At 42.2% G+C, this 27,894-nt stretch overlaps 1 protein-coding gene across 1 annotated transcript in view; it reads right to left on the reverse strand.

The window, feature by feature from the left end:
- TNKS1BP1 (tankyrase 1 binding protein 1) overlaps positions 1-27,894 on the reverse strand; it is an 85,756-nt gene that overhangs the window by 37,881 nt on the left and 19,981 nt on the right. Inside the window, exons 4-6 of the mRNA XM_077251171.1 lie at positions 25,151-26,015; positions 11,805-12,256; positions 7,517-10,115 (exon numbers count right to left, since the gene is read on the reverse strand). Coding sequence (XP_077107286.1) covers positions 7,517-10,115; positions 11,805-12,256; positions 25,151-26,015 — 3,916 coding nt within the window. The remainder of the gene's footprint in view (positions 1-7,516; positions 10,116-11,804; positions 12,257-25,150; positions 26,016-27,894) is intronic.

Below are 27,894 nucleotides of genomic sequence, written 5' to 3' on the forward strand. Positions count from 1 at the left end.
CACGTTCACAGCCTGAGAAACTGACTACCCCTAGAGAGAAAGCAAAGACCTCACTTGCCTCAGAGAAATAACCCCAAAGATTTAGTCAGCCCCCCACAAATAATAACGGTGAGTTAAGGGGAAAAGACAAACGTAGAAATGAAACAGGTTAAGCAAATGAGGCCCGCTAACACTAGATAGACTGAAAATCGATAGGAGTCTGTGCGGTCAGTACAAAAACTAACAAAAATAAACCACGCAGAGAATACAAGAACCCCCACACCGACTCACGATGTGAGGGGCGCACTCTGCACCCCAGAACTAACCAGCAAGCGCAAGTTCACATATAAGCAAGCTGGACTGAACTCATCATGTACAAAGAAACGTTTTCAAGGAAATAATGAGCAAAAAGAACAAACAACTTAACTTCTCCAGCAGGAGACTGGTCACAAGGAATATTCAGGAGCTCTCAGAAACAGGACTGAATACAACGACAGCAGGCAACAAATGAAGGGCCAGGTGACTTAAATAGGCCTCAGGATAGCAGGAAATGAAGAAGCTGAGCCCAGCCAAGACCAGCCATATCGCTAAAGGCCACCAGAGGGAGCCCCAGAACAAACTCACACAATACCGCTCATGACCACAGGAGGGAGCCCGAGAACGGAATTCACAACAGTACCCCCCCCTTGAGAAGGGGTCACCGAACCCTCACCAGAGCTCCCAGGCCAATCAGGACGAGCCGAATGAAAGGCACGAACCAAATCGGCCGCATGGACATCGGAGGCGACAACCCAGGAATTATCCTCCTGACCATAACCCTTCCATTTAACTAAGTACTGAAGCTTCCGTCTCGAAATACGAGAATCCAAGATCTTCTCCACCACATACTCCAACTCCCCCTCGACCAAGACCGGAGCAGGAGGATCAACAGAAGGGACCACAGGCACCACGTATCTCCGCAACAATGACCTATGGAACACATAATGAATGGCAAACGATGTTGGGACTTCCAAACGAAATGACACAGGGTTGAGGATTTCCAAAATCTTATAAGGACCGATGAAACGAGGCTTGAACTTAGGAGAGGAAACCTTCATCGGGACATAACGAGAAGACAACCATACCAAATCCCCTACACGAAGTCGGGGACCCACACAGCGACGGCGGTTAGCAAAGCGCTGAGCCTTCTCCTGGGACAACGTCAAATTGTCCACCACATGGTTCCAAATCTGCTGCAACCTATCCACCACAGAATCCACTCCAGGACAGTCAGAGGACTCAACCTGACCCGAGGAAAACCGAGGATGAAAACCAGAATTGCAAAAGAACGGTGAGACCAAGGTAGCAGAACTGGCCCGATTATTAATGGCGAACTCAGCCAATGGCAGAAAAGTCACCCAATCATCCTGATCAGCAGAAACAAAACATCTCAAATAAGTTTCCAAGGTCTGATTAGTTCGTTCAGTTTGGCCATTCGTCTGAGGGTGGAAGGCCGACGAAAAAGCCAATTCAATGCCCATCTTAGCACAAAAGGACCGCCAAAATCTGGACACAAACTGGGATCCTCTGTCAGACACAATGTTCTCCGGAATACCATGTAAACGAACCACATTCTGAAAAAACAGTGGCACTAAATCGGAGGAGGAAGGCAGCTTAGGCAAGGGTACCAAATGGACCATTTTAGAAAAACGATCACAAACCACCCAGATGACAGACATCCTCTGAGAGACAGGAAGATCTGAAATAAAATCCATGGAAATATGCGTCCAAGGCCTCTTCGGGACAGGCAAAGGCAAAAGCAATCCACTGGCACGAGAACAGCAAGGCTTGGCCCGAGCACAAATCCCACAGGACTGCACAAAGGAACGCACATCCCGCGACAAGGAAGGCCACCAAAAGGACCTCGCCACCAAATCCCTGGTACCAAAAATCCCAGGATGACCTGCCAACACCGAAGAATGAACTTCGGAAATAACTCTACTGGTCCATCTGTCTGGGACAAACAATCTCTCCGGTGGACAACGGTCAGGTCTATTGGCCTGAAACTCCTGCAACACCCGTCGCAGATCAGGAGAGATGGCAGACAAAATCACCCCCTCTTTGAGGACACCAGTAGGTTCAGAAACTTCCGGGGAGTCAGGTACAAAACTCCTAGAAAGGGCATCAGCCTTCACATTCTTCGAACCCGGAAGATATGAAACCACGAAATTGAAACGAGAGAAAAACAGCGACCACCGAGCCTGTCTCGGATTCAACCGTTTGGCAGACTCGAGATAAGTCAAATTCTTGTGATCAGTCAAGACCACCACATGATGCTTGGCTCCCTCAAGCCAATGTCGCCACTCCTCAAATGCCCATTTCATTGCTAACAACTCACGATTACCAACATCATAATTCCGCTCGGCAGGCGAAAACTTTCTAGAAAAGAAAGCACATGGTCTCATCACAGAGCCATCAGAGCTTCTCTGCGACAAGACAGCCCCTGCTCCAATCTCAGAAGCATCAACCTCGACCTGAAAGGGAAGAGAGACATCGGGCTGGCGCAAGACAGGAGCCGAAGAAAACCGACGTTTCAGCTCCTGAAAGGCCTCCACGGCCGCAGGAGACCAATTCGTAACATCAGAACCCTTCTTGGTCAAATCCGTCAAAGGCTTAACCACGCCAGAAAAATTAGCGATGAAGCGACGGTAAAAATTAGCAAAACCCAAGAACTTCTGAAGACTCTTCACAGATGTAGGTTGAGTCCAGTCATGAATAGCCTGGACCTTGACTGGATCCATCTCAATAGTAGAAGGAGAAAAAATAAAGCCCAAAAAGGAAATTTTCTGGACTCCGAAGAGACATTTAGAGCCCTTCACAAACAAGGCATTGGCACGCAGGACCTGAAATACCATCCTGACCTGCTTCACATGAGACTCCCAATCATCAGAAAAGACCAAAATATCATCCAGGTACACAATCATAAATCTATCCAGATACTCTCGGAAGATGTCGTGCATGAAGGACTGAAACACAGAGGGGGCATTAGAAAGCCCAAAAGGCATCACCAAGTACTCAAAATGGCCTTCGGGCATATTAAATGCTGTTTTCCATTCATCGCCCTGCTTTATGCGCACAAGATTATACGCTCCTCGAAGATCTATCTTGGTGAACCAACTGGCCCCCCTAATCAGGGCAAACAGATCGGACAACAGTGGCAAGGGTACTGAAATTTAACCGTGATGTTATTTAGAAGGCGATAATCTATACAGGGTCTCAGAGAACCATCCTTCTTGGCCACAAAAAAGAACCCCGCACCCAAAGGGGACGAGGACGGGCGAATATGCCCCTTCTCCAAGGACTCCTTTATATAACTCCGCATAGCGGCATGTTCTGGTACAGATAAATTAAAAAGTCGTCCCTTAGGGAACTTACTACCAGGAATCAGATTTATGGCACAATCACAATCCCTATGAGGAGGTAGGGCTCATCAAATACATCCTGGTAGTCCGACAAAAATTCAGGGACTTCAGAAGGAGTAGAAGAAGCAATTGACACCAAAGGGGCATCGCCATGAATTCCCTGGCAACCCCAACTTGACACAGACATTTCTTTCCAATCCAGGACTGGATTATGAGCTTGCAGCCATGGCAGACCCAACACGACAACATCATGCAAATTATGTAGCACAAGAAAGCGAATCACCTCCTGATGTGCAGGAGCCATGCACATAGTCACTTGAGTCCAGTACTGAGGTTTAATCTTGGCCAATGGTGTAGCATCAATTCCCCTTAGTGGAATAGGGAATTGTAAAGGCTCCAAGATAAAACCACAGCACCTGGCAAATGACAAATCCATCAAATTCAGGGCGGCACCTGAATTCACAAAAGCCATAACTGAGTAGGATGACAGAGAGCAAATCAAAGTAACAGACAAAATGAATTTAGGCTGTACAGTACCAATGGTGACAGACTTGGTGAACCTTTTTGTGCGTTTAGAGCATGCTGAGATAACATGAGTAGAATCACCACAGTAAAAGCACAACCCATTCTGACGTCTGTGGTTTTGCCGTTCAACTCCGGTCAGAGTCCTGTCGCATTGCACAGGCTCAGGTTTCTGCTCAGAAAATACCGCCAGATGGCGCACAGGTTTGCGCTCCTGCAAACGCCGATCAATCTGAATGGCCAAAGACATTGACTCATTCAGACCCGCAGGTGTGGGGAACCCCACCATAACATCTTTAAGGGCTTCAGAAAGACCCTTTCTGAAAATCGCCGCCAGGGCGCACTCATTCCATTGAGTGAGCACAGACCACTTCCTAAACTTCTGACAGCAAACCTCTGTTTCATCTTGACCCTGAGAGAGAGCCAGCAAAACCTTCTCTGCTTGGTCTACCAGATTTGGTTCCTCATAAAGCACTCCTAGCGCCAGAAAAAACGCATCCACATTTAGCAATGCAGGATCTCCTGGCGCCAGAGAGAATGCCCAATCTTGAGGGTCACCACGTAACAAAGAAATAATAATTTTAACTTGCTGAACAGAGTCACCTGAGGAGTGAGGTCTCAGAGAAAGGAATAACTTACAATTATTCTTAAAGTTCAAAAACCTAGATCTATCTCCGGAGAACAGTTCAGGAATTGGTATTTTAGGCTCTGACATAGGACTGCGGACTACATAATCCTGAATGCCCTGCACCCTTGCAGTGAGATGATCCACACTAGAAGACAGACTCTGAATGTCCATATCTGCAATTGAATTCAGAACCACCCAGAGATTAAAGGGAGGGGAGAGGCCAAACACAGTGCAGAGGAAAAGATTAAAAAAAATGACTTCAGGATTTCTCTTCTCCCTCTTCTGCTGCATTAACACTTTTTGGCCTGCTGTACTGTTATGATCCGGTGGTAGGATCTCAAAACTGACCTGACACATGTGACCAGAATATAGGACCAGTTCTGGGGAGGTGGAAGCTATACTGACCGCAATCCTGATCCTATCCACAAACACTAAAGGCAGCCGTGGAGCGTTCCTAAAATCCTAGACGCCACGTTCACAGCCTGAGAAACTGACTACCCCTAGAGAGAAAGCAAAGACCTCACTTGCCTCAGAGAAATAACCCCAAAGATTTAGTCAGCCCCCCACAAATAATAACGGTGAGTTAAGGGGAAAAGACAAACGTAGAAATGAAACAGGTTAAGCAAATGAGGCCCGCTAACACTAGATAGACTGAAAATAGATAGGAGTCTGTGCGGTCAGTACAAAAACTAACAAAAATAAACCACGCAGAGAATACAAGAACCCCCACACCGACTCACGATGTGAGGGGCGCACTCTGCACCCCAGAACTAACCAGCAAGTGCAAGTTCACATATAAGCAAGCTGGACTGAACTCATCATGTACAAAGAAACGTTTTCAAGGAAATAATGAGCAAAAAGAACAAACAACTTAACTTCTCCAGCAGGAGACTGGTCACAAGGAATATTCAGGAGCTCTCAGAAACAGGACTGAATACACCGACAGCAGGCAACAAATGAAGGGCCAGATGAATTAAATAGGCCTCAGGATAGCAGGAAATGAAGAAGCTGAGCCCAGCCAAGACCAGCCATATCGCTAAAGGCCACCAGAGGGAGCCCCAGAACAAACTCACACAATATCGCTCATGACCACAGGAGGGAGCCCGAGAACGGAATTCACAACAGAGGAGGCTACATAATACTGTGTGCATGTGGGGGCTGCATTATACTCTTAGGGAACTGCACTATACTGTGTGCGGGGGCTGCACTATACTGTGGGGGGGCGGCACTATACTATGTGTGTGGGGGTCTGCATTATACTGTGTGTAGGGCTGCATTATACTCTGAGGGGGCTGCTTTATACACTGGGGGCTGCATTATACTCTGAGGAGGCTGCTTTATACTCTGGAGGAGCTGCATTATATTGTGTGTGGGGGCTGCATTATACTGTGTGGGGGGCTGCATTATACTGTGTGTGTGGGAGCTGCACTATAATGTGTGTGTTTGTGGAGGGGGCTGAATTATACTGTGTGGGGGTGGGGCCTGCATTATACTGTGTGTGGGGCTGCATTATACTCTGAGGGGGCTGCATTATACTCTGGGGGATGCTGCATTATACTGTGTGTGTGAGGGGGCTGCATTACACTGTGTGTGAAGGGGGCTGTACTATACTATGTGTGTTTGTGGGGCTTGGCCTGCAATATACTGTATGTGGGGCTGTATTATGCTCTGAGGGGTCTGCACTATACTGTGTGTGGCTGCATTATACTCTGAGGGGGCTTCATTATACTCTGATGGGGCTGCATTATACTGTTTGAGGAGGCTGCAGTATACTCTATGAGGGGGGCTGCAGTATACTCTACCAAGGACCATGGGAAGTGCATATTACTATATGGGACCTGCATTATACTGTAAATGATGCGGGTTGGATGCTGCGTACTTGTGCAGTGGCCAGATGTTATAGCATAGTGGATGGGATTTCAAGAAATCCCATGCCCACTATGCGTGCACTGACGCCCGCAGCTCACCCGCGGAGACCGCACCATGTCAATTTATCTTTATTTGTCTCCGCAAGATAAATTTCACCCGTACAATGTATTGGTGCAGTGATTCCGCATGGTTCAATGAACACATGTGGATTAATCTGCGTTCAATAGTCGGCAGCGCTTTGGGCGCAGCAGACATGTGCTGCGTCCAAAGCGCTGCCAATTACTGAATGTGTGCACGTACCCTAAATAGGCCGGGAAACAAGCATCGAATGACTTCAATATTGTCGATCACACTCGTTTACCGGCCTGAACTTAGCGCTTGTAAATACAACAGAAATGTTTCTGTGTGATGGTGCAATATGTGAGCATTTGGGGCCCCACTTTGTCTAAAACTGGCCTTGGACACACCTAATGTCTCATTAATGGTCCAAGCTGGTGCTCACTCCCTTCTTCCTTCTGTTCTGCCTCTTCAGAGTTGATTTCTATTATAGTAAGGGCAGAATGATTAAAAAGTACAGATTACTATACCACAAGTGAGAAAAAGATGATAATCAGGTGATTGATTAATATTTGGTAAGCGTCATGAGTCTTAGTGAGGGATAGCCTGAAGGATTGCTTTAGCAATAGTCTGCCTGTCACTTCTAGCACCCAATATCAAGTATATTTCTAATAACTATGTAGATTGATCACTGTTGTTGATAGATGTATCTGTGGTCTACTTATTGATAACTACTAACTGATCCTAAGTTTAGAGCCTCATGTTTATTATAGTCATAATAATGGCCAAAGAAACCTTGGAGTTGCACAAAGCAAAGTCCCCCTATTGCACTACAGTACATGCCTTGGATTTCATGAAGAAGCATATAAAGTAATATCTCTATGAAGCACTAGAAGCCATGGCCTACGGTTTCATAGTGTTACATCAAAATGAGTTTATGCCATTCAGAACATGCTCGTAGCCAGAGCTCTGCCATATCACGATACAGCAAAACAATGGACTCATTATCTAGAAAGCTAAATGTTTTGCTATTCAAAACCATAAAAGGAAGGATTCATACCTCTAGAAAATCAAAATTTTCTTCTGGAATTTCCTCTGTATCTGATGCCGTATCCACTGGACTTTCTTCCTGTGTTCCATCTGATTTATGTCCACCAGACCTATCTTCAATGTGTTCAGGTTCTTCCAGTTCAGAATGTCCATTTATAATTTTTTCATTTAAAGTGTTTTTGTCCAAGTCATCCTCAGCACAAGTATCGTGTATTTCCTCTGTGTGTGATTCAAGGAATTGAGCATGTTTATCTGTTTCTTTAGAATCTGGTTGATCTTGAGGCTCTGACTCAACAGTATGAGCACATAAAGTCTTTGGCTCTTCTTTCTGTGTGTTCTCAAGCTTTTGATTTTTCAACAGCAGTTCCTTATCGTAGGTCTCAGAAGTTGACTCATCTTTGTGGTGGTATTCTTCCGGGGCACTATCGCTATCTTGCTGTTCCAAGTATGTTTCAAGTGTGCTCTTAGGTTTATCTTGCTCTACTGAAGTAATATGTCCACTGTCTTTTTCTGCTGCATGCAGGTTCATATATTCTTGCTCTAAAGACTCTGTTAACCTATTGTTATGTTCTCCAAACATCTTACTTTTCTGTTCCTGTATCTGACCATCTTTCTCCTCTGATTGTTCTGAATAATAACTTATTAAGTGTGGATGCTCTGAGTCTTTATTTTTATGTACCAAGATTTCTTGTTGTGAATACTTGAAATTCAGCTCTTCTGATCGTGTTTCTTGATAATTTTGCTCATCTGAGTGTTCTTTTTGATAATTTGGCTCATTTAAGTCTTCTTGCTGGTAATTTGGCTCCTTTGAGTGTTCGTCTTTGTAATATGACTCCTCTGAGTGTTTATATTGGTAATTGGGCTTCTCTGAGTGTTCTTGGTATTCTGACTCCTCCGACTGTTTATATTGGTAATTGGGCTCCTTTGAATGTTTTTCTTGGTAATATGACTTTTCTGACTGTTTATATTGGTAATTTGGCACCTCATGCTCTTGGTATTCTGACTCCTCTGGGTGTTTATATTGGTAATTTGGCGCTACTGAGTGTTTTTCTTGGGAATATGACTTCTCTGACTGTTTATATTGGTAATTTTGCACCACGTGTTCTTCTTGGTGTTCTGATTCCTCAGAGTGTTCATATTGGTAATTTGGCTCTACTGAGTGTTTTTCTTGGGAATATGACTTCTCTGACTGTTTATATTGATAATTTGGCACCTCGTGTTCTTCTTGGTATTCTGACTCCTCTGAGTATTTATATTGGTAATTTGGCTCTACTGAGTGTTTTTGTTGATATTGTGGCTCTTCTGGTTGGTTTTGTTGATAATTAAGCTCTACTGATTGTATTAGTTTGTAATCTAGATCTTTTGTTTGTGTTGGTCCATAATTTGACACCTCTGATTGTGCTTGTAGGTTATTTGACAACTCCAATGGCATTTTACTGGAACTTATTTTTTCTGAAAGGGAGTTCTTTCTAACTGGCTCTTCTGCCTCTGTTTGTTGGTAATGTGTTTTTATATAGGGAATTATGTTTTCTGGTGAATCCTCTGGTTGTGCATACCTTTCCTTTGCATGTTGATAAACTTCTTCATATGTAATTTCTGTTTCCCTGACTTGTGGGTCCTGGGAATATGACTCCCTTAATTCATCATATGTGTAAATTGGTTTCATATGTTGCTCATATGTGAGGATTTGTGTATTTGAAGGTTGTTGGCTATGAGTTAACTCTTCTGACTCGGCATTGTGGGAAACTTGATTCTCCGCTTGCTTATACAAATGTTCTAGCATCTCTGACTGATCATACTCATATTTTGGTTTCTTTATTATACCGTATCTATGACTTTCCTCTTCTGATTGTGCGTAAGTTTGCTTTGGTTCCTCAAATTGTGCATATTTGTTAACTGGTTCCTCAGATGTTCCATAAGAATGTTCATTTTCCTCAGATTCTGTATATGTATGAACTGGTTCCTCTGATGATATATATGTGTGAACTTGCTCCTCAAATGGTGCATATGTGTGAAACATTTTCTTAGATTCTGTGAATGTATTAACTTGTTCCTCAGATGGTTCATATGTATGAACTGGTTCCTCAGACTGTGCGTGTTCATGCATTGGTTCTTCTATATGACTATGTGAATAATCATGGTCCTCTGATTCATCAACTCTGTGTTTTATTTTTTCTCTATCTTGCAAATTTTGTGAGTAAATATTATAGTACTGAAGTCCTCCTTCGTGATCACTTATATTACTTTCCACCGTTGACTGAATGATTTTGTAAGTAGGATCTCCAAAACTACTTAATTGAACTTCTTCTGATTTAGAAGACACCAAATCTTCTAAGTAACCAAGTTTTGACTTAGAACTGTTTGATTCATAGTTCTTCAGCTGAGTCAGCTCCTCTTGTGATTGAGTCAGAGCACTTGGTGGATGAACTTCCACTAAATTAGTATTTATTTCCCGTGAAGGAAGTCTGTTTTCTGATTGGGATTCTTTACTCATGTGTGATGGCTCCTTTATATCATCACATTCTGAATGATCCATTGTGGATTTATAATGATGGATATAAGCTGTCCCAGAGTCATGGGAGGAATACTCATAATTTTCATGTTCTGATCTAAAAAAAAAACAACAGAAAATAAATATAATAAATGCATATACATGGGTACAATGAATAACCCCAAAAAATTGACCTGATGCACACTTACTGCCAGACCAAGAATGCCATTGCCACCAGCAGCCCATAGAGTAAGTAAAACTAGGCTGGTGCCTATTTAGGTCACTCCTTAAAGTTGTTGTTAATACTGGAGTTTGAATGTTCACATTTTAGCCAAATGTGATTTTAGAGCCAAACTTTTGTGTTTTAATATATCTTAATGCCTATAAAGGGCTGCTTAGAGTTTACATTTGACTGTTTTAGTATTGGGTTTAATGTATTCACAGCATACAAAAGTTTCCCTTTAGTGCTGCTGGCAGACAGAATTTTTACATTTAATTGTAAAGTTTTACAGGGGATAAAACTTTGTAATTGAAAATGGAACTTCCACCGATATAAAAAATTCTATAACTATATTAACATATTAATCAGCAGAAGATTTTGCACAGAAGTTTGTTCAAATGCTAGAATACTTAACTATAACTATATAGCTTTAATGCCAACTCAGTTTACTTGGGTTTTCAGGTACCTAAAAATATACATATTTAATCACGTTAAAACCCATCACAGACAAGCAGAAAGCTTGTTCGTTAGGTGAAACGATCTTTTGGCTTGCACAAAAGATCTTCGTTCTCAACAGCACATCATCCTGTGCAAACAGGATCTGTGCTGTGAAAAACAATGGCAGTCTATTTGCTCCGAATGATCTATTAGTGCATATCTGAAGCAGGTATTAAACAACCTCACACCAGCAAACATGTTGTCCGTCCGAAGTCATTTAATATTGCACATCCCACAGTTTAAATGGACCTTGGGCTGACCAAACATAACCAAACCTCTTTGGTCTCGTGGCTAAATGCAACAGACAGTACAATTGTCAAATAGAGATTAAATAGAGAACATCAGAGATTATTTTTATGATATCTGTCACCGGTAAGGCAGTACAGCTGCATGTGTCAGATAAATGTTCTCCCAGTAAAATGGCATTTGCAAATATAGCAAAACTTAGTCATTAGGGTGACACTGACCTTGCTCAAGGTGTCATGGACTGCACATGCCTCTTAACCTGTTCCTTCTGAATGTGTTAAATGTGTTACACAGCCTTTTGGTGCATTCAAGAGACATTGAGGATCCTGTACAGTGTATTTATCCCCTGGCTTAATATAATATGTGACCCACCATATTTGATTTAAATCCCCTATTTCTAGACATCTGATTATTAAACAGGACTTTCACCAAATTTTTATTGTTGAACTGGACACACGATGTAATAGCGGCTGCAGAGCAGAATAAAACCTTTTTTTTTTTCATTTCTCCGTTGATTAGATATAAGCAAAGTATTTGGCACCTAATGACATCATTTTCATTAAGCCCAAGTGGGTGTTATCAGAGAGTTTTTGGTGGGGGACATTTTACACCATTCTGCAGACACCATTTTATGTATCCAGATCTACATGAAAAATTTGGTGAAAGGTTCTTGTTAAAACAAACTGATCTTTTTAATGACAATGATGCTTATTTTCTAAATTTTCTTACTTCAATGGCAATAATGACATGTATTTAATACGAGATGTATTCTCTGAAAAAGAAAACATCTCCTTCCTGTACAAAACCTTCAGTTAAGGAATACAATTAAATAGAATTGGTTACCTGGGTGAAGAATCTGGGGGCGTATGAGCAAAATGAGGCATATAGTCCATGTTCTTCACTGCAGGATCTCCATCTGGCTGTCTCTTATGGAAGCTTCTGTACTCCTCAACCACATTGTCAGGTTGATTCCCATGCTCAACATCATCATTCAGCTTTGTAGGGTAAGAAATGGAAGACTTGTCTTCTTCATAAGTAATTTTAGTTTCTTTTTGATGATAACTTGACCCATGAATATCAGATTGACAAACATCCATATTTTCTTGAATACTATTATGACGGTCACTTCTATGACTTGTTGTATAGTCTGTAGGATCTTTGCTAATAATGTCATCTATGGTCACTGTATAGTTGGTTATTTGTGTCCTTACATAACTTGGTGGCTCCTCTATTTCTGTAGACTTCTCCTGATTCTTTTCTTCACCAGCCTTTTGCTGCCCTTTTGAAACTGGTATCTGCAAAGTTTGTACATAAAAATAATTAGCTGACTTTGACCAGTTGATTAAAATTATGTTTTACAATACTTTTTTTTGTTTGCCAGTCTGAGAATTTTACTGGACTTAATTATAACCCTTAGGCTACGTTCCCATGATCGTATTTTCAGTCAAAGTGCTGTTCATTGAAAAAAATGACATCACACAGACAGACAGCTGTAGGACCAATGTTATTCAATTACCCTGTTCAGATGACATTTTTTAAATGGACCGAATGTCCATGTGAAAAAAAAATTGCAGCATGGACTAGTCTCTTTATATTTGTCGGTAAAGACTTGCACATTAAAGTTTATGGGTGTGGCAAAAGCAAAATGAGATTCCATAAGGATCTAGATAAGCTTAAGCAATGGGTAGTTTCTAATAGAATGGTATTTAACAGGGAGAAATGCAAGATTCTGGATCTTGGAAAGAAAAACGAAAATTACATCTATAGAATGGGAGGAATAGAACTAAGCAACAGCACGTTGAGAAAAAGACTTGGGTATACTAATATATCACAGACTGCACATGAGTCAACAGTGTGATGTAGCAGCAAAAAAAGACAAACACAGTTCTAGGATGTATTAAGAGAAGCATAGAGTAGATCACGTGAAGTAATTATCCCCCTCTACTCCTCCTTGGTCAGGCGTAATCTGGAATACTGTGTTCTGAGCATCACATTTTAAAAAAGACATTGAAATACTGGAGCAAATTCAGAGAAGAGCTACTAGGATAGTATGCGCACTGCAAAGCATGTTCTACTAGGAACGGTTAAATGATCTGGGAATGTTTAGCTTGTAGAAAAAGAAGGTTAAGAGGAGACTTAATAGCTGTCTACAAATATCTGAAGGGATATCACAGTGTAGAGTGATCAGCATTATTCTCATTTGCACATGGAAACAAGATGAGCAATGCAATGGAATGAAACTGAAAGAAAGAAGATACAGATTAAATATTAGAAAAAACTTTTTGACAGTGAGGGTGATCAATGAGTGGAACAGGCTGCCACGAGAGGTGGTGGTGAGTTCTCCTTCACTGGAAGTCTTCAAACAGAGGCTGGACAGACATCTGTCTGAGATGGTTTAGCAAATCCAGCATTTAGCAGGGGGATGGATACGATGACCGTTGAGGTCCCTTCCAACTCTAACATTCTATGATTCTATGATAAGGAATTATTACCAAAAATGTTTCCAGGAAGATCTAATGTAGTCCATGCTCCCCGACTTCTTTATTTGAAATATCCAAGTATTGTTTCTCCTTGCGGAGATCGACATGCTAAGCATGCTGAGATGAGGAGACTTAAAGCCGCAATGCTCCTCTGGGTAATATGCTAATTATACAAATTGTCTCTTCAGAGAGGAAGAGAGCTAGAACTCTAGTGCCACGAGAATCTCAATCCCAGTGTCTGCAAATTGAGATTCTGGTTTGGCTATTATCCTAAGTCATGTGACAAGGCTCGTTAAAGGGTCAATATTGACTTGTAGGATTGCTACCTTCCAACAGGTGGCACTGGAGTTCTAGCTCTCTTCCTCTCTGAAGAGACAATTTGCATAATTATTTGAAATAAAAACTCCATAACTCTCTTTACCAATTTATTCACCAAAAAATAGAATAAGAAAAGCAAAGTTATACTCGCCTTTCTGCCAATAATTCATGAGTATAACTTTGCCTTTTAATTTGAATTTTTGATGAATAAATGGGTAAAAGAGGGTAGGGAGGTTTTATTTGAAATAAAGGAGTATGTGTGTTTATTCAATTAAAGGACTTTACTCTGGCTGTGTCTTTATTACATGTGACTATGGGTTTAGTAATGGAGGTGTCTGATAGACACCTCTCCATTACTAACTCATGGACTTGATCTCAGCTGCCATAGAACGGCTGACATCAACCCCACAACTATTACACTGCTTGTCACCACACCAGGGAAAGTGACAAAAGCCAAGGCTAAGAGCCAGAATTTGTGCATCTTATGGATGCACCATTTCTGGGGGCGGTTGATGGCTAATGTTCTTAGTCTGTGGGGGACAATATCCATGGCCCATTCCTATGCTATTAATATTAGCCCACAATTGTTTGCATAGCCTTTGCTGGATAGTAAATATAGGGGGACACTTCATCATATTTTGGGGGGTCTTCCCTATAATAACCAGTAAAAGCTAAGTAAACAGCTGTGAGCTGATTTTAATAGCCTGTTAACCTTTATGGGTATAGTCCCCTTCCAAGAATATTAAGTCTTCAGCCATCAGATTTCCCTCAGCTGGTTATGAAAATTATGGGGAAATACCATGCCATTTTCTTCATTTACTTTTTTATTTATTATCAAGTACAGTAAAATACACACCCAAGGTAACCTTAGTTCACAGCCTCCAGGTGCTCCAACAGCTGGAAACAAAAGTAACCTTGAAGTGTCCCTCAAAGTTTCCCATCAGGTTTCTGGACCTCACAGCTGCCAGGAGACTCGGCAGCTGTGAACCCTGGTAACCTTAGCCAACGGGTCCCACAGTAGCCCGAGTGCCGGACTGATGAATGCTGGAGTGCCGAGTGCAGTCCATAATCAGTCAGGTACAGGCGCTGTACAGCATGAGAACAAGCTGCTATGAACTCAGTTGACCTTACAGTAAGGTTATTTCAGTACACAGCGGCCCTGCCCTCATGAGAACCGGGTGCTGTGAACTGATATACGCTTACTGACATCACCTCAGTTCCCAGCAGCTGGGTCTCGTATAGCACAGCTCCAGTATATTTAAATAAACAATTTTAGAAAACCTTGTGGGGCCTCTTCATTTTTGTAACCAGCCAAGCTAAAGCAGACAGCTGCAGGCTGCATCTCTCAGCTGTCAGCTTTATCCTGGTGGATTATCAAAAATAAATAATTTAAAAAAAAGGAGAGTGGTCCCTCCCATTTTTGGAAACTAGCTAAGCTAAAGCAGACAGCTGAGGGTTGGTATCCTCAGACTGGTAAGGGCCATGGATGTTGCCCCCTCAGCCTAACAATAGCAGCTCACAGCCACCCCAGCAAAGCCGCATCTATTATAAGATGCTTTGCCCGCTTTTCCTACTAACCCTGGTGCAAGTGGGATAATAGTATTTAGTTGATATCAGCTTTGTAATGTCAGCTGACATCAAGCCCAGAGGTTAGTAATGAAGAGGCACCTACCAGATGCCCAAATTACTAACCCCGTAAGTTTAAATTAAAAAACACTCTCACACAGAGTAAAGTCCTTTATTTGAAATAAAAACTCACCAATCCTATTTTAACAATTTGTTATTTTCCAAATGCAAATTAAAAAAACACAGTATTCATCACCTATCAGCCGATAATCCATATGTCCCACGACATGGGCCAACTCAGCTACATCTGGATGCATTGCTGATGCTGAGCGGTTGGGTGATACGACCGCTCTGCCCTGCATCCAGGTGACACTGAGGTGAGCGTGAGAATGCAGCTTCAGTGCCAAGCGCTGACGTCAGTAAGGAGACTGGAGTTCATCTGCTAAGAACACCGCTCACCTTATTGACGTCATTGCTCAGCACTGAAGCTACATATTCACGTTCATCTCTGTGTCTCCTGGATGCATGGCTGAGTAACCACCTCTCATTAGCATAGCATCTTGCCACCTCTCATTAATGCATCCAGATGTAGCAGAGTTGGAGCACATCATGGGACAAATGGATTTTTTGGAAACAGGTGAGAAATGCTGTGTTTTTTTATTTTTATCTTAATAAATGGATAAAAGAGGGTGGGGAGTGTTTATTTCAAATAAAGGATTTTTTTCAGTGTGTATGTTTCTTAACTTAAACTTACAGGGTTAGTAATGAGGGCATGTGATGTCAGTGAGCTTGATGTCAGTGGCCAGAAAATCGCTGACATCAACCCCACATTTATTACCCCACTTGCTGCAGCAGCAGGGCAAGTGGGAAGAGCCGGGAAAAGTACCAGAAATGGTGCATCTAATAGATATTCCTTTTCTGGGATGTCATCAGGCGCTATTTTTAGGCTGGAGATGGTCAATATCCATGGCCCCTTCTCTGTGTGAGAATACCTTCCCCCAGTTGTTTGTTTTAGCTTGGTTCGTTAGCTAAATAATTAAAAAAAAAAGCATGGGGACCCCTCTCTTTTTGATAACCAGCAAAGATAAAGCTCACAGCTGGGAGATGCAGCCCACAGCTCTGTCGGTTTTGCCTGCGCTGGTTATCAAAAATAGAGGGAACAGCAAATCTTTGCTCGGGCTGTCGAACCTGAACAGTACCACGGACATCCTGGAGAAGTCCATGTTCGGGGTCCATGCACGTATACTAGGTGTTTGTTAAGAATCCTGAACTTTATCGTTCAGGTTCGTCCACCCCTATGTGACAATACAGATACAAATTTTTTTTATATGCCAGTTTGAATTTAAGATGATAATACACTGCTAGTATGTGCTGACAGTAATGTGAACATCACCATGTCAGAATAGAAATGTCTTCCATTTAAAGCAAACCTGTCACCAGGTTTGGCCGATATAAGATATGGCCACCGCCTTTCAGGGCTTATCTGCAGCATTCTATAATGCTATAGGTAAGCCCCCGATCCGACCTGAAAGGGGGGAAAGGGGGGGGGCAGTCCGGTCCGATGGGTTTCGCTGGTCTTGTCTTGGTCTGGCGCCTCCCATCTTCTTGCGATGCCACCCTCCTGGTTGCTTCATGGCTCCCCGGCATTGCACTCCTGCTCAGGTGTACTTATCTGCCCTGTTGAGGGCAGAGGAAAGTACTGCAGTGCATTGGCACTGGGCCTCTCTGACCTTTCCCGGCTCCTGCATACTGCAGTACTTTCCTCTGCCCTCTGCGCAAGAGCGTGATGCCGGGGAACCATGAAGCAACCAGGAGGGCGGCATCGCAAGAAGATGGGAGGCGCAGGACCAAGACCAGCGACACCCATCGGACCAGACCACCCCCCCAGGTGAGTATAATAAAAGTTATTTTTGTTATCTTTCAGGTCTGATCGGGGCTTATCTACAGCATTATAGAATGCTGTAGATAAGCCCTGAAAGGCGGTGGCCATATCTTATATCGGCCAAACCTGGTGACAGTTTTGCTTTACGTTCTAATTTAAGAAGGAAAAGACGGAACAAGGATTATAGAATAAGTAAGATACAATATACATATTTTATGACCTGGACAAAGGTAAATCAGAGGAATGGACTAAAAAAAACAGTAATTCAGAGCTTTGAAAATGGCTGGCTACAACCAAATGCAACTAAAACTTCTAGCACAGATTAGTACAAGAAGAGATAAGCAGAGGATCAACTTCAAGTCAGATTCTCTGAAATTCGCAGGTCTCTCTAAATTTGAATAGTTTGAAATTCAATTCACAAGAATCACGGAAAAAAAGCAATGCCTGATGTTATTTCACACATTGCTGATGCATCAGCTGGCGGGCTAATAGCAATTTGCACAGGCAACCTCCTAATGCTCTGCAGCTTTGGCATCACATGGCTGTAGCGCAGGTAATCAGGTGGTCTGTCATAGGCAGTATAAAAGATGAGGCCTGGCCAAGTAGTGCCATTTTATGCTTGTTCACTTAGGGATAGGAGGTCAGAGCGCACAGCTCATTCTAGGTAACACATTGAAAATGGGAGAGGAAGTCGGAATCTGTGAATAATAACCGAAAGATTCAATTGACACTGCTGAAGCTGTATAGTCACTCAGTGGAATGTTTACAGAAGTGCTGTAGCTATATAATCATTCATTTCAACAGACCCGTTAATCTCTACTTTTAAGCAAACAATGTGCAGGCTAACTCTCACAGTAAAATTATAATTATTACAGAAGGGTTATTCCAAGCACCAAGTTCCAGCATTTAGTGTGTTAACACTACCTGAGTCCTCTTAATTGACCTCGTAGGATCTCTTCTGGGTGGTGCAGACACTTAAAGTGCATGTACTCAATTGTCAAGGGTAGAAAGAAATGCAGCACTCACCTGATCCTGTTTAAACTTGTGGTTTAATCCATTACATAGAAAACAGAAAACATGGTTACATATTGGAGGTGCAGGTGTCAGGGGAGTAGCTCATAAAAATAGAAGACCTGACGGACTACAGCCGTTTCACGCCTTTCCGGTGCTTCTATGGACCCAGAAAGCCGTTAAGTGGTCTTAGTCCGTCAGGTCTTCTATTCTTATGAACTACTCCCCTGACACCTGCAGCTCGGCATGTAACCATTTTTTCTATGTAATGGATTAAACCACAAGTTTAAACGGGATCGGATAACATTATAATTTTATTTCTAGGAAATATATTGGTCATATTATTAAACAGAAATCTGCTGAGATCTTACAATGTTAACCTGACAACTACTAACTAGAGATGGGCAAACCCCTGGATCTTCAGGACCAGCGCGTTCAACCAAACAGTGTAAAAAAATTTCAGCCCGCGTACTAGAATAGTACCCGAACTTGGACCCATTCACTTGATCACTGCCTGTGATCTGTGGTAAAATCATTACTGCCGGCCAGAGAGCCGCCACTCCCACACTGTCAAATGAAATTTCTTACAGTGAACTACGGTGAACTCACCTCTGCACCATGAGACTTTTTCTCACAGGACAAGCGGTGTTCTCACCAAGATCACTGCAGATCAGGGGCCTGGCTGGGAATGCAGCCTCAGTGACCTGCAGTAACCTCGATGACATCACTGCTAGTCACTGAGGCTGTGCTCACAGCAGCTCGTTCCTCATTGGTTCTCAGCCTGGATGGTCGCATTTAGCATTGTCCAGATTGAAAATTGTTTACCTCCAGACAATGATTTTGGCATGGGATAGGACGTCACAGGTGAGGGATATGGTTGCTTTTTAGTTTTGCTTTTTTACAGGAGACCATGGCTTCAGTGGAATGGGCGTTAAGTAAATATAACTGTTTGTTATTTTTAAGTAAAAAAGTAAAAGTGTGTTTGTTTACAATACAACTATAGGATTAGTAATGGATAGGGGTCTTATAGATGCCTCTCCATTACTAAGTAGTGGGCTTGATGTCACAGGACAATACAAAGGTGACATCAATCCCACAAATATGAACTCCACTTGCCACCGTCACAGGGCAAGTGGGAAGAGCTGAGCAAAGAGCCAGAATTGGCGCATTTAAGGCTGGGTTCACATTACGTTTAAGCAGTCCATTAAACGGACTGCGTTACACAGCGGCATAATGCGGTGTAACGCAGTCCGTAAATGCTGCCATTAAGCACTACTTCGGGCGCATCGCTAGCGCACGCCCAAAATGGGCGTGCGCTAGCGATGTGCCATCATTGAGTGACGGATCCTCGGACTCGGGCTGCAGCTTTTCCGGGTCCGTAACTGCTAGTGTAGATAGAGCATCTGCTAGCTCTATCTGTGCTAGCACGATGGCTGGTCGGCACTTGCGTTAACACAGCCCGTTTAACGCATGTGTTGAACGGACTGCTTTAACGCAATGTGAACCTAGCCTAAGTGATGCATCATTTCTGAGCGGCTGCGGGCTGCTATTTTTAGGTTGAGGGGGCCAATATTCATGGCCCTTTACCAGTCTGAGAATACCAGCCCCCAGCTGTCTGCTAGTTGTCAAAAATGGGGGGGACCCCATGCGTTTTTGTTTTAATTATTTATTTAGAGCACAGGCGCTGGCTGATGTATGCTCCCATCAGCCGCCACCTGCTCTCGCTGTTATTAGCGGCAGCAGGTGTAGGCTGATGGGAGTAGTAGTCCCATTAGCTGACATCAGTGCCGGAGGTAAATTTTCCGATCACAATTGTGGGCTCTTGCTGTCCTTTGACAGCATGAGAACCGCAGCGCTCTGACCGGTGTTATTAATTTTACGGCCGATCAGAGCCGCCGGAGTTTCTCGGTATAGACCCCAAACTTTAATGTTCAGGTTTGCCCATCTCTACTACTAACAACAAATACAGTGAATACAGTATCCTGTACTATGTTAGGTCAGACGTAGTATAGATACAGTAAGTCAAACTTTTTAACACACTCATATTTGTTACAAAAGGCAATGAGCGATCTTTATATTGAGGACGTATGGCTGAAGCTTCGGATTTTTCTACTGTTGGCAGGACAGTGCCGTTACAAATTTTCTGCATTTCTGATCCATTGATAGCACTGACATTTAGTTTTATTATTTGTAATTTACTCACTTATACAGTACCATCATATTCCACAGCTTTACAGACACCGTGATCACTGTCCCTATTAGGGCTCTCAATCTAAATTCCCTACTAGTATGTCTTTGGAGTGTGGGAGTTAATCAGAGTACCCGGAGGAAACCCAAGCAAACACGTGAAAACACACAAACTCCTTGCAGATGTTGTCTTTGGTGTGATTTGAAGCCAGGGCCTCAGTGCTGCAAGAGTACAGTGCTAACCGCTGAGCCAAGCCATCAGTGAGGTTACCTAAAGCAATGGCGGCTGTTGCATGGTAGCACTAGTTTTAATAGATTCAGCGTTTAAAGGGATGGTCCGAAGTCAAACTAAATTTCATTCTAGATCCCTATCTATTTAGTGCCATAATCTAAGCTATTTTCTAATATTCTTGTATGAAAAATTCCCTACATTTCCCTAACTAATCTATTTCCTGTGTGATGATGCTTCATTTCAGAAATCCAGTGCATGCTGGGATTCTCAAAGGAAGCATCATCAGAGCAGGGGGCAGAGGTTGCAGAACACTAACGTTGCCTCTGCTAGTGACGTAACCTCTGATAGTGATGTTGCCACAAAGAATTACTAAAATACATTTTAAAATGTACTGCAGTTAAGCTGTCTACAAATCCGGGGGACCATTGACCACTGGATTTATTCGAGGTTTGAAACCCAGACTCATGACTGACTAGTAATATCTTTGGTCCATCAGATTCAACTTGATGGTATTTCATACATGTATATAAAAAATATGGGGCCATTTATGAAGCGAGGTTAAAAGGAACCTCATGGTCATTCTTAGGATTGTCTCACTCCAGACCTGGGAAATGGGAATCCAGATACAGATCGTACGGCTAAAGACTAGTTCTGGTTCTCACCTGTCACCCAACAACCAGGGAAACTGGTTTTCCATCTAGCTTGAGCACACAATGGCATCATTTTGGCTTTTGTGCCTGACAAGTCAATAACATACCGTGGTTACTGCACTTGTGGTTTCCAAGAACAATATCATGGAAGCCACAATTTTATTTATCGGCTGGCAGGTCTTTGTACTGATTTATGAGATTGAAAGCTAATAAAGCATTTGACTCCTGATAGGTGAGTAGATTGCAGTGTGCAAGATTGGGGTTTCCACCAATGGAACCCGGATGGCCATGAAAAAACCCACAAATGAATAGGAGTTATGTAACCTGCTGAAAGGTGTTTTCCACTGCTTTTCCATTGATGACCTATCTATATTAGTCATTTTGATCCATGACTTCGATCAAAAACGGACTTGTCTCCTTTTAACCACTGATGGAACACGAATGAGGCCTCCATGTTCTCATTATACAATATATTTCTCCATGCATAGCTGTAATTATTTATCCCCTTGGCACAGCATAACATATGTGCACAGTCGGTAATGCATTCCAGTGTAGCAAAGTCACTACAGTGCGAGGTTAATAAATGAACATATGTCAGATAAGAATGCATGGAAAAATGATAAGACCTTCGGCATCATTGTTCCCTTTGAAGGCTAAAAACGATAAATGTTGTAGGAGAAATAATCTTGCCTAATAGGGTAATGCAAAATGGACCATATGAAAAACTGTCATATAGTCGTCATAATAAGAATTGTTGTGACCATAAAATATCAGAGATGTCACATAGTGAAGTTACTCGTGCTGTGACTTTAACCTCTTAGGTCCCAATAGTAAGTCTGTATTAGGACCCTTTGTTTATTATGGAGTGCCATTATTACAAATTGTGCCATCTTATGCTGCTGAGGCAGGTTCGGACTGGTCCACGGGTGAACAGGTGAATCCCCTGGTAGGCCCCTCTGCTGGAGTTGGCCTTCCACCCCCTTAAATGAGCATTGTATGGCACAGTGCACTTAATGCAACATGTACAGACAAGGGTAGATATAATCATTCAAAAATACCCAGTTTATTATCATATAGAAGCATAGGTAAATTAGGGTGATTCTTGGCACCTCAGTCCGACACTGGGAAGAGGGGTCTTTGATGTGCGTCAGCCCAAGTATGCTAGATCTGAATCCTATTTAGGCAGGGTTCAAATAGCTGTATATTGAGTCAGAGTAGTGTCCGTGTGCTGAGCAGACCGTACACTTATCCAATAATAACCAGTGCATGACAATGGCAGGCAGCTCCTATGGAAGAGCAAACGGAGCCAGGTATGGCCACAATTTGCGTGATCCCAGCCTTAGTCATGTTCCTGGCCACTTACAGAACTCCATGCTAACTACCGGTATTCTCATTTTTATTGTAAGAAGCATTTGTCATCTAATTTATTTTTCAAGAAACAGTGGCAATTTTTTATTTTTTTTTAGCCAAGATTGAGTGAGCAAAGTAACACAAACCGCACCCTAAAGAGCAGTAACACGTGTACTTTTATCTTTATTCTTAAAGCAAATCCAAAGTGTTTGAAGCAGCAGTAGTAGAACAGGCTTCGTTTTCCAGTCTACCACCAGGGGGCGCATGGGCGAATTAGAATGAATAAAGTTTTATGGAGGAGTTTTGTTCTACTAGATCGTGTTTGACATTTTTCGCTTTCTGCAGTTTCTTTTGATCAGTTTTAATGTCTTAAATAACAAAGAAAAAATAGATACAACTATAGCTGGCTTCACACCTCTGGCATTCATGATCTGAGCACTGACCATGATGTCCAGATTGGCCACAGGTCTCCTGACTCGAACGCAATCACAGCCTCATATACAGTATATTTGCATATTTGGTCTGTGCAGATCAGACATGTAAAACCGATCTGGCCAACTGTGCACATCACCAGCATTCTAATCCAGTGGTCATGATATGTACTACAAATCCCAGGAGGGAAATACATGGAACATCCATGTAAGTCCCATCTGTAGCTGAAATAAAAACTGGGACATATTCATCAAGTTAAATGCAAGCGAACTATGGTGTACTGTGTGCCCCCCAAAAACTGCTCTATATTTTACATTTTACACTACCTAAGAATTAGACAGCATTGATAAATCTGCCGCTGTATGTTGTCTTCAATCCCGCAGTAGGGCAGAATGGTCCTCAGACTTATAATTCCAAGCTATGATCTTCAATGTTTAAAATTGCAGGAAAATATCATAAACGGGATGTCCGGTCTTCTGATAAAACTGATAAAAGTAAGCAGTCACTATGTGTGACTGCAGAATTCTGAATCCTTACAGCATGTGGTGCATACACTGTCAGGATTCTCTGGAATTGGGCAGTCACATGACCAAAAGTATGCAATTAGCATGCATGCAGTCACATGCCGACTAGACGTGTTCAGCTTATCTCAATTCACTTGTAATCGGAATGTGGCCGGTGGTATGCAAATGTAATTCTTGAGGTCAAGTGACTGCCCATTCTCACCGGCCATACCTGTGAATCCTGACAGCGTGCGCACCGCACATGCAGTGGGGGGGAAAAAGTATTTAGTCAGCCACCAATTGTGCAAGCTCTCTCACTTAAAAAGATGAGGCCTGTAATTGACATCATAGGTAGACCACAACTGAGAGTCAAAATGAGAAAACAAATCCAGAAAATCACCTTGTCTGATTTGGCAAGATTTATTTTGCTAATTATGGTGGAAAATAAGTATTTGGTCATTAACTTGGTACTTTTATCAGAAGACCAGACATCCAATTTAAAGGGCTTGTCCCAATATGGGAAGCTACTCTCTAACCACAGGATAGAGGATAGCTTCCTGGTTGCTGGGGGTGAACTATCGTGACCCCCACAAATCCTAATAATGGGACTTAGTGGTGGTCAAGCATGCGCACCCTATCTCTGATGGTCCCGTTAAAAATGAATGGGGCAGAGGTGCGCAAGCTAGGCCATTCAGAGCTCCATTCTTGGGATCCCAGCAATTCAACCCCCATCAATCAGAAAGTTATCCCATATCCCACGGAGAGAGGATAACATCTCTTCTTGGCATGAACCCTTTCATTCCTACATTGATCGCCAGGCTAGATTTTAAGTCCCACAGCTTGACACCATACTGTGGACAGCGTGGTGGCTCTGTATTTAGCAAATAGCATAATACATACTGATAGGGAATTTGGATTGTGAGCCCCAATGGGGACAGTGATGATGATGTCTGTAAAGCGCTGTGGAATTTATGTCGCTATATGAATGAGTAATATAAATAATAAAGTTCTAATAACACGGCCCTTTCTGATATGGCTCAGGTGCATTATTGTAATGAAGACTCTATGGGAAGTCCCATCACCATTCACTTCCAGTACTGTATCCTATCTTCAACACTGGTGTTCACCAGACCAGTCGCTGGTAAAGCAATAAGAATTCTCTTTCTTTGGTACCATAAGACATAGTTTATTACTACTGAACTGACACATTTTGAGAATTTTGCTGAAGGCCTCTTTGGCTTTAGTGGAATGTAACATGGCCTCTCATCATAGCTGGCACTGCTGACAAACTCCAATAGGAAGGGAGCTTTAAACTTCAATATAAAAGACTCTTTGCCAATGGAGAAGTTAGCTAAATCTCCGCATGCCTCTGGTTTTGTGGAATAGTCTATAAAATGCAATGTCACACAGGTACTCTTTTCTAGAAACATTGTTTCTAGTAGTGACCACTTAGGGCTAAACTTGTAGACAATTTATTTTACGTGTTTTATGTGTAACGCTAAAAGGTAAAGTGCTACGGAATATGTTGACGCTATTGAAATAAAAAATATTATTTATTATTATTATTTGAAATCTTACCTTCTCTATCCTGTCTGCGCCATGCCATCTTCTCATATCTGCATTCCCATCATCATTCTCTTTATAGTTGGTTTCCCATCTCTCCGATTCCGGTAAAGTAGAGTCCAATGATATTGGTCCTTCAGCGGAGTCATCTGCTTTTGGCACAATGAATTGCGCCGATGGCTTTTTTCTTTCTTTCGGTTTTGGGGGAGAAAGAACTGAGGTAACACTTATGTCCTTTGGCTCTTGCTTTTCATGATGTGATGGTTGCCCAAAAGCTGTATTGGTGTGTTCAGTATATTTGGGTATAACATCTGTAATTTGTTGGAGATCGCCATGATCAACATAAGCTTCTGGTTGTCCCTGGTCAACAATGATGTCACCATCACAGGCTAATACATGTCCAAGGCCTGACTTTACGTCAGGAATTTGGTTATCATAAACTAGTGTTGTTTTTTCATTTTCTTCCTCAATCTGGCTTTTCTGGACTTGTAAGGATTCCCTCATAGCGCTTGGTGCTTTTCCCTTGATTTTAGACCCAATGGACGTGATGTTTTCCTGATGATCATATTGTGAGGCTTGCTTGCTGCTTTCAAAATAAAGATCAGATTGTAGGGGAGCAGATAATTCTTTTTGACATTCTTTAACTAGAGCTGGTCTTTTAGAAGAACCAAGCCCAGAAGAAGCCATCATTACATCTTCTGACACCAGTGAAGGCGATTTTTCAGACTTTGCTATGGAGTCTAGGACATGAGTTACGACTTTTTCTTCTGCAGTAATTCTGTTGTGACTGTTTGAGTCTTCTCTAAGTGTAGTTGTTTCTTTTTGTGCATCTGTATCTTTACTTGACGCACTGGAACTGGATTTCAGGGATACAGCATCGCTGATATGAGCCAAAATAAATAGAGGTATTAAGTACAGAGAGCAGAAAAAAATAGAAGAAAAACATGGAGAAGGTCGTAGGAAAGGGTCACAATTATTGTAGCCTTGTTTCTCATGTGCAGTTCTTAATAATTTAAAAAAAACAAAAAAAAACACAACTTTTTTTTCTCTTGAAATAACACTAATCTTGTCAATGGCTGTATCTGGTAATACACTTCAGCACCATTCAGTTAACAGGTCATTTTCTGATGACACATTACATTTAATTGTTTAAATCAGATTTTATGCTAATTGAATTTTTTTTAAAATTTTAGATCTACATTAAAAAACAATCAGAAATCTTGAAATTTTCAGATTGGATTCTAGGACCAATACTAAACTCAGACTGTGTGTTCTTTTCAGCAGTCACATGGATATAGGCTGCAATAGACTGGCTCTGATTCAGCGACTTTTGCAGGAGAACATTGAGGAGTTAGCATGAGCTATCATAAAAGGTGAATTCTGGCTGTGATGATAATGAGCCTGCTGAAAAGTCTTTTGTGCAGAAAAGGAAGTATTGGTTTAGTATTAGGCTTAGTGGCCAAAGGGAAAATCGCAAGATTTCCCTTAAAGATGTAGAATTTTTCCTCTCATTCTTCCAAAGGTCATATTTTTTTTCTATTGGCATAGCTGTATGAGGGCTTGTTTTTCTGCAGGATGAGTTGTAGTTTTGAATGACACCATTCATTTTACCATGTATGCCACTTGACAGCAGTATTTAGTTGGTTAAACTGACATTAGCTCCAGTTGCATTAGTTTCTATCGAGTACCAGCTATGTAACACCGCCAATACCAATGCAGAATGGAGCAAGCTCAGCTACTGATCTGCTCTTTACAGTGATGGTGCGCAGCAGCTGTAGATGTACAGTGGCCATTGCTTGGGGGTTAATATATGCTTTATCAGGAGTGACATGGGAAATTGACAAAAAATAAAGGTCATTTTATGACGATACATTCACTTTAATAGCAGTTTATGCAAAGGCTCATTTACGTCAAGAGCCAACTATGCAGCTACCTGGTAAAAGCTAAGCAGAATTGACAGAAGAAAAAGTGGAATAGTGCTTTCCTGGCATGAGTGATATTTTGCTCTAGTGATCAGTATGGTCATAACACTGGGACATGGGCTGAGTAGACAGAGTTCTCACATCGCATCAATGTTCATCTTGAGACAACCCACGCTAGAAGCCCCCACATGTATAAGGCTACGTTCACACTTCCGTTTTTCTATGTCCGTCGTAGTGCAGCAAAATGACGGATCGACGGACGTCATGAAAATAGTAAAAAACGTGTGCGAAGCATCTAGTGTAATGACGGATGCGTCGTCCACAAATTCCGGGAAAATAAATGTCCGGGGACGAGAGAGAGCGAGAGAGAGAGTGAGAGAGAGAGTGAGTGAGTGAGAGAGAGAGAGAGAGACCTTTTTCCCGGACTTGAAAATTCTTCCGGGCATGCTCAGAGGGGAAAAACTGGATCCGTCGCTGGATTCCAGTGTGTGACGGTCAGCGACAGATCCTGCGTCCATAGGCTTTCATTCTATTGAATGACGTATGAAGCAGAATCCATCGCTACACGTTTTCCTGACACAGACAAAAAACGTTACATTGAACGTTTTTTCCCAGACGATGGTCCGCCAAAACACGATGGATCCGTCACACAACGGATGCGATGTGTAGCCATCCGTCGTGATCCGTAGCTAATACAAGTCTATGGGAAAATGCAGGATCCTGCAATTTTTTTTGCAGGATCCTGCATTCTCAAAAATCGACGGATTGTGACGGGAGCTGAAAGACGGAAGTGTGAAAGTAGCCTAATGTTTATAGGGCCCTTCTGACTCTACCCAG

Source organism: Ranitomeya variabilis, chromosome 4 (assembly GCF_051348905.1).
Source record: "Ranitomeya variabilis isolate aRanVar5 chromosome 4, aRanVar5.hap1, whole genome shotgun sequence".
Taxonomy (NCBI): domain Eukaryota; kingdom Metazoa; phylum Chordata; class Amphibia; order Anura; family Dendrobatidae; genus Ranitomeya; species Ranitomeya variabilis.